We start from the raw sequence: 17746 nt of genomic DNA on the forward strand, positions 1-17746 counted from the left end.
CAGGTGTGTAACTGGGTAGGAACAGTATTGTTGATTTATGGAGCTAGTCATGGAGATAGAATTATCTTTTCCTGTGATAATATGTCCTCCCTGCTGCTCCATATGTCGACAGTTGTTTAAAACATGACATGATTCTTCATTAGTGGTCCATACTTTGTAAGGTTTGCACTGTTCTATTATCTAAGTGGGTATGAACACATTTGACTAAACAGCACTTACTAAATTCAGACTGTGCACTAATTACACATATTAGCAATTAGGAGGAGGCAGCAGACAAAGTAGAGGAATTTTGATTATGCCTAAGTGTGATGGGTGACAGCAATGGATAAACTGATGACCATACTGTGGACTAAATAGGAGGAAGGCAACATTTATTTGGCCTCCTGCACAGATAAAATCCCTTCGAAAGTATTGAAATATGGCAGAGAGGCACTGCTAATATGTGTTCATGATCTCATCGCCTCTGTCTGGAAAGAAGATATCATGCTGGAAGATCTCAGAGACACTATAATTGTGACCATCTTTCAGAAAGGAGGCAGGTCTGACTGCAAATTACAGAGGTATTTCCCTGCAGTCCGCGATGGGAAAGGTCATAGAGATGTACAGCAGAGAAACAGACCCTTCGGTCCAACTCATTCTTACTGACCAGATATCCTAAATAAATTTAGTCCCATTTGCCTGCATTTGGCCCATATTTCTCTAAACTCTTCCTATTCATATACCCATCCAGTTACCTTTTAAATGTTATAATTGTAGCAGCCTCCACCACTTCCTTTGGCAGCTCATTTCATACAATCACCACCCTCTGTGTGAATAACTTGCCTCTTTGGTCCCTTTTAAATTTTTCCCCCCTCACCCTAAACCTATGCCCTCTAGTTCTAGATCCGCCTACCCCAAGGAAAAGATCCTGTCTATTTACTCTATCCATGCCCCTCATGATTTTATACAAGTGAGAATCCTCCTTGGCTGCCTCCTCCATGAATCTCAATGTGCTTGTACCTATCTAGAGGCACAATGGACATGATTTCAATGCCCAGTAAATCCAAGAGGAGTACAGTGAACAGCACCAACCTGTAAACATGGCCTTCCTTGATCTTTAAAAGGTCTTCGACTGTCAACTGTGACAGATTGTGGAATATAATCCTCAAATTTGGCTGCCTTCAGAAACTCGTCACCATTCTCAACTTGCTCCATGATGACATACAAACTGTGATACTCATTAAATGATGCACTACAGACCCAATATGAATGCAAACTGGGGTCAAGCAGAGCTGCATCGTCGCAATTCTTTGGATGGAAATAGATCTTTGTTGTTAACCTGCTATATATTTTATCCAATATGTAAAGTTAGAGATTATTGTTGTTGGTCATGTTAGCCAGTTAAATATGTGTGTCAGATCTAGTTTAGTTGTTTTAGTTAAATATTTAGTGTGTTCATCTGAAAGTCCTCTGTAATTCATTTAAATGCAGATGTTGGCCTGTAACCTTGGATGAATGCGCTGGTAAAATATTGGACAAAGAATACTAAATAAGTAATTTAGATTTTCGTCCATTAATGTGAGAACAGAAGTTCAAAATCTCAATTTGCGTTCAAGTATAATTATCTTTATACTAGGGTTTTGTAAGTGCTATCCCTTTATCTTACAATATCAGCAATAACACTTGAAAAGTTTGTCGGTTCTTTAATGTTGTTCATGTTTAAGCTCCTTTCTTACTTGTGCTGGAAATGAGATGATTTCTGTTGTGGCAGCTATCACATTGTCTTGGAGCCATATTGAATAGCTTTAAATTAGAACCAAGTTTAAGTCACTTGGTTTCCTGTTGAGCCTCTTTAAAAAGTGATCTTACCTCATGGAAGGAAATGCTAATTTGTCAAATTAATTTTTCTCATCATTCACTGGGTTCCTTTTAACAGTGGATGTTACTGGGATCACTGGTTTTTTGGCTATAGTTTACATGTGAATTGCACTTTATTGCCTCAATGTTTTTACAATTTTTGTTTTATAAAGCTTCTGTTTCACTTGCTGTTGGAAATCATATCTACCTTTGTTACAGATAAAAAGTGGTGCCATCCCAAAAAATAATTTCAATAACAATTTATTGAGATCTATCACAATGTTATCTGCATATTTTCATACACTTCTTTGTCTTATTGATTCTGCTTTTAAAATGTCACAAAGCTAGTCTTCTCCATAGGAGAATATTTGTGAAGCATTGTTTGACTTTTATTAGACTCTGTGCCTACTGAAAATACCACAGATAGAAAGGGATGATCAGCAGAGTTTTGTGCATGTAATTCTAATAAAAGGTTTTTTTTTGGTTTCAGAATTATTTCTGTGGAGCTTCCAGAAAATGCCCAGCAGTTTGGCATCCAATTCCGATGGTGGCAGCCTTATCACTCTGGGCCTGATGAGGACGTGTGGGCTATTGATGAAATTACTATGACCTCAGTACTATACAACAGTATTAGCCTCAACTTCACCAATCTTGTGGATGTCACTCAGTCCCTGGGCTTCTACCTGGGAAATGTCCAACCTTACTGTAACCATGACTGGACTCTAAGGTAGGAACCAAGCTCCAATTGCTGAAATTTGTTTAATTTCTCATGTTCCCTTGAAGTAATTTTTCCAGGTTTGGAAAAAGTAGATATTTTGTCAAATGATTTCATACCTGCTTTTCCAAAATGTTTTGGTGGTGTTGAGAGGAGAAATCAAAGATTTGGATTGCATTAACTGTCAACTTGCCTTGGATAAAGAATTTGTATTAACTTTTCATTAGCTTTCATGGAAAGCTTATCAACACCATCCTTTAAAAGCTACATGGTCCTATAAATTCTTTGAGATAATTGAAAAGATTCATCTAATAATGTGATCTGATTGTGTTGCTCTCATTCACAATATGAAACCTCTAGCACAGCTTACACAAGCAGTTTGCCAGTTATAATGCTGGGAATTCTGTGACACTTTTAATTGTTACAAACTTTGGATACTGCAAAGAAGTATGCTTTGATGAAAAATGAGAATAGAGCAAACAGGGCAGGGAGATTTCTCTAAAATAAACTTTTTCACACAGGGTGGTGCGTGTACAGGATAAACTACCAGAGGAAGTGGTGGAGGCTGATACAATTACAACATTTAAAAGGCATCTGGATGGGTACATGAATAATAAGGGTTTAGAGAGATATGGGCCAAATGCTGGCAAATGGAACTAGATTAATTTAGGCTGGTTACCATGGACAGGTTGGACTGTTTCTGTGTTGCACATTTCTATGACCCTATAAGTGGCTTACTAGCTTGCTGTCTGCTGCTTCCTCCTAAGAATTAACTGTCTAGGTTTGTTCTAAACAGAATTTTGCGTACCTGAAGCACAACTTTCATCTCCATGTATTCAAGCCTTTCAATAGTAGTGGATCACATTCTATTAGCCTATTTGATTTGTTTTACTGTTCTTATTTATGTGTTCATGTTTTCACTGTTTTAAAAATACCCTGCCTCATACCTAATTAGGTTCAAAGTGGAAGTTCTCAGACCTGCATACATTGGAATTTATTTATCTCACACACCCAATTACTTTATCAATATTCCTTTGTAAATTGTATGGTTCAATCTATACTGTTCACTTGCCTTGGATAAAGAATTTGTATTAACTTTTCATTAGCTTTCATGGAAAGCTTATCAACACCATCCTTTAAAAACTACATGGTCCTATGAATTATTTGAGATAATTGAAAAGATTCATCTAATAATGTGATCTGATTGTGTTGCTCTCATTCACAATATGAAACCTCTAGCACAGCTAGACTCACACAAAGAGTTTATGTCATCAGTAAATTGGGATATGTGAGGTTATGTCCATCATTAATGACTACAATGGATAATTAAGGTCCTGACACTGATCCTTCAGAGGCATTACTGGTCAGATTCAGTCCATTGAATAGCTGCCTTTATCCTGCCACTCAACAAATTGTTTGCCTGGTTAGGAAATTGGTTATCAGTTCCCTGAGCTACAGCTTTAGCCAGCCATCTCCTATGGGGACTTTATTGAATGCATTTTGAAAGTCCATATGACTAACATCCATTGACATTTGCCTGCCCACTGCTTTCGTCAACTCTTCAAAACAGAAATTCAACCAACTCAACAGACGTGATCTACATCTTACAAATCCATTCTAGCTCAATCTGATCTGAATTTTCAAATTTAGTCAGACTGCCCTCAAATCCAACAATTATAGACTTGAGCAGTTTCCTGAAAGCAGAGATTTGGTTAACTGGTCTATAATTCTCAAGTTTTCTCCTCTCTCCTTCAATGGTAGGGGGACATGCAATTTTCCCATCTAAGGGACTATTCCCAGTTCGAGAGAACTCTTAGTTAGGAAACCAGCAATATTCTTAGCTACTTCCTTTTAAAACGTTGGGATGTAAGCTATCTGGTTCTGGGGATTTGTCTCACTTTGGTGCCTTTTTGTTCCTTGTTGTTATTTTGCTGGTGTTAGTTTTGGTATATCCCTATCTCTGATTTGATAATTATATTGAGATTTTTACAACAACCAACAGCTCACCATTAGGCTAGCTTTTCATTCCAAATTTTTATTGAATTCAGATTTTGAATCCTTAGACACTTAGAGTATTGCATTCAATTCTGGTTACCACATTGTAGGGAGGATGTGGAGACTATGGAGAATGTGCAGAGGAGGTTTACCAGGATGCTGCCTGGGTTAGAGGAACTGAGCTATAAGCAGAGACTAGAAAAACTCAGGTTGTTTTCTCTGGAGCAGCAGAGGCTGAAGGGAGACCGGATAGAAGTCTATAAAATTGAGAGATGCATAGATAGGATTGCTGGTCAGAATCTTTTTCCCAGAGTAGCATTGTCTAATATGAGGGGGCATGCATTTAAGGTGAGAGAGGGAAAGTTCAAAGGAGATGTCAGGGGCAAGTCTTTATACACAGATAATGGTAGGAGTCCGGAACGCACTGCCAGGGGTGGTGGTGGAGGCAGATACGATTAGGGCGTTTAAGGGACTTTTAGATAAGCACATGAATATGCAGGGAATAGAGGGATATGGACCAAGGGCAGGCAGAAGGGATTAGTTTAATTTGATGTCATGTTCGGCACAACATTGTAGGCCGTAGGGCATGTTCCTGTGCTATACAGTTCTATGTTCTTAATTCTTGTATGCAAGGCTTTGCCACTGTGGAATGGAGAAGAGGAAAATGGCCAGTAGACCAAAGTCAGATGAATGGAGCAGAAGTGCTGTAGTGTACAGCTGGAGTCAACTTTACAGGTAGTTCATGAAAGATATGTGAGGATAAGGATAAAGATCTGGAGGGTGGAACCATTCAAGCCAAAAGTGATTGGTGGCTGAGATTTCATGTGAATTAGATTTCAGGCACTAAGGGTTTTGGGTGTTCTGTGGTTTGATAGTGCTGAAGATGGGGAGACTGACAAGAGAAACACTGTTTGGCTTGAGTTGATGAAACTATCTGTAACATCTTACTGCTGATGGAAGTGAAGTGATGTTACTGGAGGCAGTGGTAAGAGGTTGTGGCAATGCACCAGATGTTGAATTTGAAGCTCAATTCAGAAGAGGTTACAAACAAAGTTTTGTGTCTGCATGTAATAGTCTGAATGAGCATCATTAGATGGAGATGTAATTGATGCTTGAGATGCAGAGAAACTGCCACAAGGAGAACAAGATAGCCTCAAATTAGCTTCATAACCACAACTTGAGAGACTACAACAGACAGCATGGTAATATTTATGGAACCAAAGATGAGGATAAAATTGTGCTTACCAGCATCAATGTGAACGTTTTCTCAACAATGACCATAATGTTACCAAAAGGCTTCTAGGATGAGGAAATGTATAACATCTTGGAACATTGGGATAATGATGTGCCTGGGTGGAGAGGATTTAAGTAAACAATAAAATAAAAACAAGGCTTTACCATGAAGGTGATTCTGTTGAAAACTACTGACATTTCAACAAATCACAGTCATAAAAAAGTTACAAAGGAGTCAAAGATGGAGTCTTTTAAGAAGAAGGTGATGACAGCAATATTTTTTAATAGATATTTTAATTGAAAATTTAACATTTTTACAAGTTTACAAATAAAAAAACTAAAGTAAAAATATTGATATACAATTAAATCTTAAATAAATAATAACCAAAATTTATCAAACAAAAAATAAGATACCGAGAGAAAAAAACAAAACTCAACTAACTACTAATCTAACCTACAACTAACCAGAGTGTATATTTAAGTCTCTTACATTATTCAAAGAAGAGAAAAAAAAACCGACGGATAACACAGAAATTGAGTAGTGAGATACATGCTCGGAATGTATTAACATCAAATCGTAACAAAACCCATATTTGTGCGGGATTCCTCTCCCAAGGGGCCCCGGACCAGCCAGGTTTGCCATCTCAATTAAATAAAAGCCCTTGTTAGGATGGCCAAAATATCTGTATTTGTGTAATTCAAGAAGGGCTGCCATATTTTATGAAATGCACCACATTTGTAAGGAAGCCAAGGGGAATACATTCCATAATTAATCTGTGCCAATTTGAAAGTCCAGGGGGGCCCTCAGCCACCCAGTTTATCAAAATATTTTTCCTTGCCCAGAAAGGGAGAATAGAAAATAATCTCTTCCCGTGCATATCCAGGGAGAGTAAGTTCGAAAAGCCCAAAAGGAGAGATACAGGGTCCACTTTAATTTCCGTTCCTAAAATTTCTGTCAGAGTACTTGCTACTTTAGTCCAGTATCTACGGATCTTATGACAGGTCCATAGGCAATGTACAAGAGTGCCCATCCCTATTTTACATTTGGGACACATTGGAGATGCTCCTGCCTTAAATTTTGCCAATCGATCCGGTGCTATATGGGCCCTATGAAGAATCTTCAACTGAATGACCTGAGTTCTGTTGCAGATGGTGATTCTTCTGGCGTTTTCCCAATGTCATTCCACGTTTCTATAGAGATTTCCAGTCCCAATTCCTGATCCCATGTTTTAAGTGGATTGTCCATTTCTCCCGATACGTCATCATGTAATAAATGGTAAATAGTACTGACGGAAGATACTCCCATTGGCCATAGCCCTCTACGTTCTCTATCTGATTTATAAAGACTATCTAATAACGTTAAAAATCACACAACACCAGGTTATAGTCCAACAGGTTTAATTGGAAGTACACTAGCTTTCGGAGCGACGCTCCTTCATCAGGTGATTGTGGAGGGCTCGATCGTAACACAGAATTTATAGCAAAAATTTGCAGTGTGATGTAACTGAAATTATACATTGAAAAATTGATTGTCTGTTAACCCTTTCATCTGTTAGAATACAGTGATAGTTTCACTTCTTTCATGTGTAAATCACAAAGTTGCATTTTCGGGTTAGCTGTTAACAATGGTGATAGCTAGACAATATGTAAAAGGTGTTAGCCCCTGTGTTCTCTGTCTATGTTTAGATTGATTCTAATCTAAAAAGTGAGATATCAGAGTTTTACATAGATTCATGCAGTTTTTGAGCTCAGAGTTCTACATGAATGTATGCAGTTTTTGAGCAAAGTGCAATGTAACTCTGCAAGTACAAATTCACCACATAAAATATATGTGTGCATGTGGGTCTTTGTCTGTCTGTCTGTCTGTGTGTGTCTATCTGGGGTGGGGGTTGTGAGTGTGAGAAAGTGTGTGTGTGTGTGTAGTGAGTGCAGAGTGTCTTAAGTCTGTGAGAGGGTGCATGTGTGGGAGTGTGTGTGTCTAAAAGGGTGTGTGTGGGTGTCTGTGTGCGCGTCTGTGTGTACCTGTGTCCGTATGTATGTGAGAGTGTGTGTGTGTGTAGGAATATCTGTGTGTGTATGTGTAGTGCAATGGTGATCACATGTAATGTGACATGAACCCAAGGTCCTGGTTGCGGCCCTCCCTATGGGTACCGAACTTAGCTATCAGCCTCTGCTTGGCCACTTTCCTCTGCTGCCTGTCCCGAAGTCCACCTTGGAGGATGGTCACCCGAAGGTCCGAGGCTGAATGTCCTGGACCACTCCAGTCCAACACCGGCATCTCCAAATCAGATCTAATAATGTAATCTTCTTCTGTATGTAATCTCGAATTTGGAAGTATCGAAAGAGGTCTCCATTAGGTAATCCAAATTTCTGACGCAGCTGTTCAAAAAACATCAGGACCCCTTCTTTAAACAGATCCCCACATGAGATACCCCTGGATCTTCAGAGTTTGAAAGTGACATTTGTCAGCCCCGGTTGAAATCCCCATGCTCCCACTATTGGAGCATAGGGGGATGTTTTATGTGAGTTGCCCTCATTTTGTCGCATTATATTCCAAGCTTTAATTGTGTTTAGCATTACAGGGTTTTTACATTGATCTGTAATGATTTTCCTCTTGTCTGAAAATAAAAAAGTTAATAAGTGGGCATTTTACTTGAGAAGCCTCAATGTCCAGCCAGATTGATTGCGGGTCAGACAAGACCCAATTGGCTATGTGACTTAATAGGGAACTTAACTGATATTTCCTAAAATCTGGGAAATCCAATCCTCCCCTTGCCTGTGGAAGCTGTAGCTTCTTCAGCTTAATGAGGGGCTGTCTATGATTCCAGATAAAGGAACCCAACCAGCTATATAATTTACGTAGTGCCAGCCTCGGAAGCATTCTCATAGGATATAGGAGACGGGGCAGGACATTCATTTTAATTAGTGCTATTCTACCTAGCCAGGAAATTGGAAGGTCTCCCCATCGCTGGAGGTCCTGCCTTATCCTTTCCAGTAAATGCACAGAGTTAGCCTTGTATAACTGACCAAATACTGGGGTAATAAAAATGCCTAAATATAAGAAACCCTCCAGGGACCTCCGAAAGGGAAAGTGGGATCTGTCCAATAAGTGGGATATACTAGCAAGACTGTCCATTGGCATAGCCTCCGATTTTGAGAGATTAATTTTATAGCCTGAAAATACACTAAATGTATTAATAACTTGAATTAAGCGAGGCACAGACATCAGGGGATTACTGAGAAATAGAAGAACATCATCTGCATAAAGGGTAATTTTATGTTTACCTGTACCAATCCTCAGGGCCATTATATTAGGGTCGGCCCATTTGACTTCTGCTAGTGGCTCAATTATTAGCGTAAATAGTAATGGCGAAAGAGGACATCCCTGACGGCAGCCCCTATCCACACTGAAGCTATCCGAGCCTAATCCGTTGGTAATCACAACTGCTTTGGGATCACTATACAGTGTTGAGACCCATTTGGTAAACACCTTTCCAACGCCAAACCTTTCCAATGTGTAAAACAAATATGACCATTCAACCCTGTCGAATGCCTTTTCCGCGTCTACTGAGACTACTACTCCTGGTGTCTTTCCCTGATGGCAGGCTTGAATCACATTCAAAACCCTTCTAACATTACTGGATGATCTATGGCCCTATATAAACCTCATCTGATCCTCCTTTATGATATGTGGCAGAACCTTTTCTAGCCTCAATGCTAACATTTTAGAGAGGATTTTAAAATCTACATTTAGCAAGGATATTGGTCTGTATGACGTGCAATCTTTTGGGTCCTTTCCTTTTTTGAGGATAAGAGAGATATTCGCCTCTTTCAGCGAAGGCAGGAGACAGCCCTGACTGTATGAATAGTTATACATGTCCATAAGTGGACCAACCAATATTCCTGTAAATTCTTTATAGAATTCAACTTGAAAACCATCTGGCCCAGGTGTCTTACCGCTCTGAAGTTGCCTGATTGCATCAAGTATTTCTTGGATTGTTAGGGGAACATTCAAGACCGATACCTGTTCCGGAGTTAGGTCCGGAAAGGTCAGATTTTTTAAAAATGACTGCATCCTCTTAGTCCTGTTTTCACAATCCTGCGATTTATATAAATCAGGATAAAGTCTTCTAAAGATTGCGTTAATCCTTTTATGATCATGAGTCAGAATACCCGTACTTTCCTTGATAGATGTGATAGTTTGGGGGGCCTTCTTTTTCTTTGTGAGAAAAGCTAAGTATCTACCAGGTTTATCGCCAAATTCATATAACCTTTGTTTTGCAAATAATATTTCCGTCTTAGCCGTTTGGATAAGCATGGTGTTTAGAGCTGTCCTAAGGGCCGTAATCCTTTGTAATTTGATAATAGAAGGTCTGTCAGCGTATGCTGTTTCAGCCGCTTTTAAGCGAGCTTCGAGCAGACGCTGTTGTTCTCCCTTTAATTTTTTCCTGGGTCACTGAGTATGAGATGATCAAACCTCACGCGTAAGCTTTGATGGTCTTCCACATCATTGATGGGTTGCTAGCCATACCTAAATTAATTTCTAAAAAAGTTTTAAATTCTTGAGAGAAGTAATTTACAAATTTCCTATCTTTCATCAGGAAGGGGTCCATACGCCAATGCCGGGGGGATGTCTCATTGTTCCTCGCCTTGATTTCCATATATATAGCAGCGTGATTGGAAATTGCTATACTGCCTATTTTACAGGATGATATGGAATTTTAAAAAATCGAGGGGGCAAAAAACATATCAATTCTGGTATGACATTTATGTGAATTGGAGTAAAAAGAAAAATCTCTGTCCTGTGGATGAAGGCATCTCCATACATCTACTAATCCTAATTCTTTGTTCAAATCCACCAGTTGTCTAGATCTGGGAGATACTCCAGCAGTACTCTTGGGAATCCTATCTATTTCCGGATCCATAATACAATTAAAATCTCCCCCTATAATGTATGACGAGCACCGAGAGCCATCAATTCTGAGAAGGCTTCCGTTATAAATTTAAAAGGATATGTCGGGGGGGCAATACAAATTTAAGATCCCATATTCCTCTCCATTTATAAGGGCTTTAATCAGAATATATCATCCAGATTCGTCTTTTATCTGATTTAGGATTTTGAAAGGGAAATTCTTCCAAATAAGAATGACAACTCGCCTGCTTTTTGAGCTGAAAGAAGAAAAAAAGGCCTGATCAAATCCACCCTGTCGTAATTTCAAGTGTTCTTTATCCAATAAGTGTGTCTCCTATAGGAGAGCTATATCAACCCTTTCTTTCTTGAGGTTTGATATTTTCTTCCTTTTGACTGGTGAATTACTCCCCTTGACATTCCAGGTGCACCACTTAACCGACTGATTAACCATAATCGTCCGGGCAAGTCCGAGACCCCTCGGGAGGGGAAACCCTATCCAGAACATCCCAAGCATAGAGCATATAAAATTCACAAAAATAAAGGCTCTTTAATACACTCGCATCAATATCATTAAAAAACTATTTCTAAATAAAAAAAAACATATTTAAATGGAGATTTTCCCCCTTATTCCCAGGGGGTATCACTTCCTTTCCAAAGGTTCTTCGTATCCTCTCCCAACCAGTGCCCCACCCTCGACCCAGGCGCTCCTTGATAGGATGAAGAAAATTCAATATACTATAGAGCTAGAGTTAACAGTAAGCACCCTACCCGCCCCCCCCCCCACCCAACCACACCAACACCTGGATATATTTGGTAATGTTAATACCATGTATAAACATATATAACTATAAAATTACAGCCTCAACAAGTAATAATTAAATATAATAATACAAAATAACAGGGGAAAACAACCCTGCTCCTAAAGACAGAAATAAAATAGGATAAGGTAACCACCTCCCCTCACCAACATTAACTATACCCCCCCCGGCCAATATATATACATAAAAACAGGGGAGAAAATCGCTAAGTAGAGAACAAATAAATAAATCCCTCTCCCCACCCCCCGAAGATAATATTAAACAGTAAGGTAAAGAAAGGGATTAATATTAAAAAAGGGGGATGTAAACCAGAGTGGGGGGAGAGCAAAACAACATTAATTAACTCTTACAATTTATCTAAGAGAGTCCAAAAATTCCTTGGCCTTTTCCGGCTATCCGAAGTTATACACAGACCCTTCATGGTTAAAGTGTAGCGTCCCCGGGTAGCGCAAGGAGTACTGAATATTTAAGTCCCTTAAACACTTCTCCGCTTCATCAAACGCCTTCCTCTTTCGGACCAGAGCTGGGGAAAAGTCCTGGAATGACAATCTTGGATCCTTTACAAATCATGGTTTGGGGATCTTTCCCAAGATTTCTGGAAGCTTCTAAGAACATCTGCCTCTCCTTATAGCTCTGCAGCCAGAACAGGATCGGGCGGGGGCACTGGTTCGAGCCGGGCCCGCGTATTGCGACCTGGTAGGTCCATTCCACCCTTTCCTGGCCTGATCCAGCCTCCAGATTTAAAAGCTGTGGAAGCCACTGTTCGAGAAATGCTGTAAGCTGGCCTTCCTCTTCCCGTTCGGGAAGGCCAAACAAACGAATATTTTTTCGATGACCTCGATTCTCGAGGTCGTCAGTGTGATTCTATAAGGTCCGGACTCGCTGTTCGAGAATCCGGACCCCATCCACGGCCGATTCTGCTATAGTCTCGGAAGTCACGGCCTTTAGCTCCGTCCCTCCGACTCGGCGCTCAATTTCCTTGATGTCTCACTCGTGCTTTTGTAGCGTGGCTGAGTGAGTCCCATCGGCTCTGGGACTCTTTGATGAAGGCGTCGATATTCGCATCGAGTTTAGAGATTATTTCCGCGAGGCTCGTAGGTAAGTTCCCCAGGGTGGCTGCGGATGCTACAGCTGGAGAGGGTAGGGGAGGGGTTCCTGCCTGCTGAGAACTGTGGGCTCCCTTCCCTTTAGTCATTTTTACTGGAGATTAAATTGTTTAAATTCAGTACTAAGCAACTAATTACATTAAGTAAAAACTATTTTAAATGATTTGGTGAGTGTGGTGAAGTCAGATGACCCACTTTGCTCAAGTCTTGGGAGGAGCACTATAGACTCAGACTTGCTGGGTCGCCGCCATCTTGGATGCCCCTGATGACAGCAATATTAATGGAAGAATGATTGACAGAGTCAGTCTTGGTGTTCAATATCCATAACACTCCCCTGCATCAGCTCAGCTGAAACCCTCACTCATTTATATGTTTCCTCAAGAGTCAACAACAGTTGGTTCTGCTATAACACGTGTTCCTTCAACACAAATTGGCTTTAATGTGATTGAAGAATTTAGACCATTATTTGTAGAATGCAAACTTTCCTTACCTGTATTGGTTATAACATAATTCTGGCCCCATTAGTTTAAATGGTGTGGCTATTGCGCAATTTTCTTATAACGCAAGATCGCGCAAGAATGGAATGATCACATTATATCAGAAGAGACTGTGTTCCAATGTTTATTGGCCTACCTCCTGACATGCACCCTCAATAAACATGAGCTCTAACTTAGCTCCACTGCTTATATTTTATTCTCACTAAATATCATTTGTCTATCACCCCTGTACTCCCTGGCCACAAGTCTCAATTTTAAAATTATCAGCCTCATTTACATATACTCTGTTATCTCTTCCCATCTCACCTCTGTTACTTTCTCTGGCTCTATAACTCTGAGATCTTGGCAGTATCCAATTCTGGCCTTCTGAGTATCCTAGGTTTTTTTTAACTTCACCATTAGTCTCCATGCCTTCACCTGCCTCCATGCTAAACCATGGAAATCATTCTCTAATCCTTTCTGCTTCTCTACACTTAATCCTCATTATCCATTGGGAATAGGGCTATGGACTTCCCACATGGATACCAGTGCAATGTATCTGTCCTATCTCTCAGAAAGGATTGTGCGATCAGACTGAATAAGTCAATGGTAAAAACAATGATGGGGTCTGGGTTCTAGGGTCAACCTCACCAGTACGCAGATCAACAAGTAGCGAATCAGCAGATAATGAGGATTGAGCGTATTTCATTTCTCTAATATATTGCTTAAATTCCATCTTTTTAACCAAGCTTTTGATCACCTCTCTGAATATCATCTGTTATGTATTAGAGAAATAAAATACATTCACTCCTCATTATCTGCTTACTCACTGCTTGTTGATCTGCATACTGGTGAGGTTGACCCCAGACCCCATCATTTTTGGTCACCTCTCTGAATATCATCCGCTATGGGTGGGTGCTAAACATTATTGATGAATTTCCTATGATATGGGGAGGGGGCGGTTAAAATTGCTGTTTAAATATAAGTTGTTATTATTGAGTTACAATGACAGTTTCAAATACCTTATGTAGGACTGGGAGATATTTTGCACAGTAGGCTTTTTAAGAAGGCAGTTGATAATAACAGTATTAATGAGATGATGATTGCCTAGAGGAAGAGAGCAGTTGACAGTGTTACTGAATGTTGGGCTAAGGAGTGATTGTTGAAAACTGTTTTGGAAGGTTAGCAGTGCACCTAACGAGTTTCATTCAGAGAGGAAATGAGTCTCATGAGAGCTAGAAAGGACATTATGGTAACAACTTTAGCATGTTTTATTGATTAGATTAGATTAAATCTAATTAAAGTTAATGATTTAATGCATATTGCTCTATTGTACACCAGTGGCTTCATTCAGCTTTAACTTGCTGAAATATTTAATCTACATACCCAGTAAACCAAGGTTTCCAAAAGTGAGGGTTGACACCACACATGGGTCACCTGCACTCACAGTTCTCACTGAGGAAAGAAGCGATTTTACAGTTTGCAAAATGGAATTATGGTGGGAAACCATTTTTAATACAATGCCCTAAACTTTCAAGCAAAGAGACACCTCTGGAGAAACTCAGCAGGTTTGGCAATTTCTGTGGAGAGGGAAAAAGTTAGCATTTCAAGTCCAGTATGACTTCAGATCTTTCAAACTTCAGTGTGGTCCCTTGTGCCTTGATAATGAAATTTAACGCAACAAGATTCAGAGCATTTTTGATCAGTGCTGAAAGATACAGGTGCCAAATGTTGCCAAATTGTAGCTTTGATGGGGTATAGCTTATTTTAAATAGCAGCAAACAGACAGGATTGTTGCATATCTGAATTTGAAGTGCTGCCTGTATAAATTACCTGCTAATATAATTATAAAATATTGCAAAATGTTGAGTGACACATAGCCTTGATCCTAGGGACTTTGAGACTCTGCTGCTGAGACCAAATAAAGGTCCTGTACCTGCACTTACCAGCAGTAGGAGCTGTTCAGAACTTGTCCAGGAGACAGCTTCCTAATTGGCCTCTCCCACATTCACTGTCCTATAAAGGATGGTAGGCGGGCTCTTCATGTTGGCAGTACAATCAGAGAAGAGAGCAACAGTGTAGGAGCTTCAGCATCCCCATCAGGAGAGGTGACAGCTGCTGCTATAGCTATTTGGTAACCACATGGGTGCCTCAACATTGAGACACTCACTAGCTGTACAGCAATGAAGAATAACATAAGATCATGGCTGTCAGGTCCTTTGGGTCTGAGGGGGAAACCCCTACACTGGATAAAAATTGGCTGTGATTTCCTTGTCTTTAGGGTCTGAAACTTTTAGTTTTGGGTCTTTTGTGTGCCACAAGGTTGCCACAACTATTGAGTTGACTGCCATAAGTGTGCCCCTAATTAGGGCATTATTGAGCATAATTAGTGACCTTCCCAGCCATTCTTGGGATAGTTCCTCAACAACATGATTCATCAAACCCACAATTGTGAAACAGGGCAAATTCAGGTCATTGTTAGAACATACATTGCATCATCATAGTTAGTGTGCAAAAAGATCATTCTTTAGTTGTTGTTGATTTGTCACTTCCTCATTTATTTTTCTATTACTTTCTATATAGTGCACTAGTATTAAAATGTAAATGAAAATACTAGAGGTACTACTTTAGTAATGTAACGGCATTATGCCTTTATTGGCAGTATTCTTGTTCTCATCTTCAAATGTAACCAAGATCAGATGTCCTGAAGTTACGTCAGCAACACAGACACCTTGTCAATTTGTCTTTTTCTTGGAATTTTTACATGGATGATGATCTTAGGGAGCTTGTACTACTGGTTATGCGCCCACTGGTGTCAAATCAGCCCTATCCATGATTGGTAAATTCTCACACAACAGCTTCAGGTAAAAGTGTTGTTGATGCTCAGAGAAATTGGATCTATCATTCTTCTTTTCTATTTCATGCTGGCTCTTTGTCCAGTCTCAAAATTGCCTGTAGTATTCTTGAAGTTGAATCTCCAGGCAACATCATCTATGGGCTGCCTTTCACACTGGCGATTATCAATGTGACATACAGGGAGAAATTTCCTTAGGGAGTTCTTGAAACATTTGCATGTGGTCTGTATGTTCCTTTTAATAGTGGTCAGCTCTCCACATAGTGCAGTTTGGGATGGGTGACTATCGTCACTCTGAGCAACATAACCTATCCAACACAGTTAGCTTTGAAGGAGAATGGCGTCAATGCTGGTGAAGTTGGCTGTTTCCCAGACTTCAGTGTTTGTGATGTAGTCCTGTCAGTAGATCTTAAGCACTATCTCTGCAACATTCTCAACATCCTGAGGACAATTTAACTTTTAGAACCATGCCAACTATATAATTGTTCAAGGTTTGGAAGACAGCTTGTCAAGAATGATGAATTTCATCAATTTTATTTTAAAACAACTTGAAGAATAAGCTATAGTTCATTTTCTGATGAATGCTGCTGCATAATGCTTCTCCTCAAAGATACACTTCAGGAATTGCAGGAAGCTAGTGTGTTATTCTTCAAAAGGTGAATTTTGTTTTTTTTTTGAGCCAAGATTTTATGTTTTGTTGAAGGAGTTATTCTGTTTGCAAACCACTGATTGCAAAACAGACAAAATCCCATCTTTCCCATTCATTATAATCTTTTTGAATATCACAGTGCATTTCCCATTTTGCATCTTTTCTACTCAAGTACCTACATTAAACGGGCATTAAACCAATAAATTTTTAGCTGTACTTATCCATTGTTACAGTTTGGTTAGCTTTCTTTCAGCTTAATACTTGAGAATTATTTAATTGGCTGCTTGAAACAAAGGGGCTTACAGTTTTCTAATGTTCCATGTATGACATTTTACATTGGGCTATGTTTTACTAGTTGTGTTGTTGATCAGTTAACTAATTATACGTCAGTTTTCCAGATGTGTGACAGATTGAAAATTCATCTTGTAGATATCCACCTAAATATATTAATATATTGTCGTTGTGGTGTATTGGGTTCTTTTATGACGGTTTCCAATTGCGCCCCAGGTGAAGCTCTATCCTTTCATTGTCGTGTTCTGGGATTGACTCCAACTGAGTCCATCAAAATGAAAGTCTCTCATTTCACTCCTGATTCCTGTAATAATCTAGTGTGAAATGGAGTTGAAGAATCTCAAAGTTATTTCTGGCAAGCATGTGCATGAGCATGATAAGACTGATCATACCTTCGAGGTCATGAGCTTGGGTGTACACATTTTAAGCAGGAAGAGGTAGGTTGGTATAACAGAATGTACAGACCATTATTCCAACCAGCTTCGCCAGATGTTCCCAGTTTATTTCGCTGAGTTGTCTCTCCCTTTGGAAATGTGTGTCTCGTTTACATATTGCTCCCTTCTTTCTCCCTACCTCATTCACAATTCAGTCATTTAGTAGTGCTTAGAATACTTTGGAGCAAAATTGCTTCTCAATGTGCATTTTTGCTTGCGTGCAAAATGTACATCCAAGCCCAATTTGAGGCACAATCACCTAGACTCAATCTGCCCTGGAAGCAATAGCTTCCAGTGAGAGTATCATACAGTTCTCCAGAGGGTGATCAGTTCCTGATTAGCACTTGCAAGGGACCTGTATGCCCATTTTAGGAAACTGATGATAAATTTGGTCAAAACCTGAGCATCAGTGTTCAGTTTTTGCAGG

The 17746-nt window shown here is 39.6% G+C and overlaps 1 protein-coding gene across 1 annotated transcript in view; it reads left to right on the top strand.

The window, feature by feature from the left end:
- reln (reelin) overlaps positions 1-17746 on the top strand; it is a 391311-nt gene that overhangs the window by 216061 nt on the left and 157504 nt on the right. The window contains exon 20 of the mRNA XM_043713852.2: positions 2327-2563. Coding sequence (XP_043569787.2) covers positions 2327-2563 — 237 coding nt within the window. The remainder of the gene's footprint in view (positions 1-2326; positions 2564-17746) is intronic.

Source organism: Chiloscyllium plagiosum, unplaced genomic scaffold (genome assembly GCF_037043375.1).
Source record: "Chiloscyllium plagiosum isolate Xiang-an unplaced genomic scaffold, Cpla_swu_hap1 HiC_scaffold_23, whole genome shotgun sequence".
Classification (NCBI taxonomy): domain Eukaryota; kingdom Metazoa; phylum Chordata; class Chondrichthyes; order Orectolobiformes; family Hemiscylliidae; genus Chiloscyllium; species Chiloscyllium plagiosum.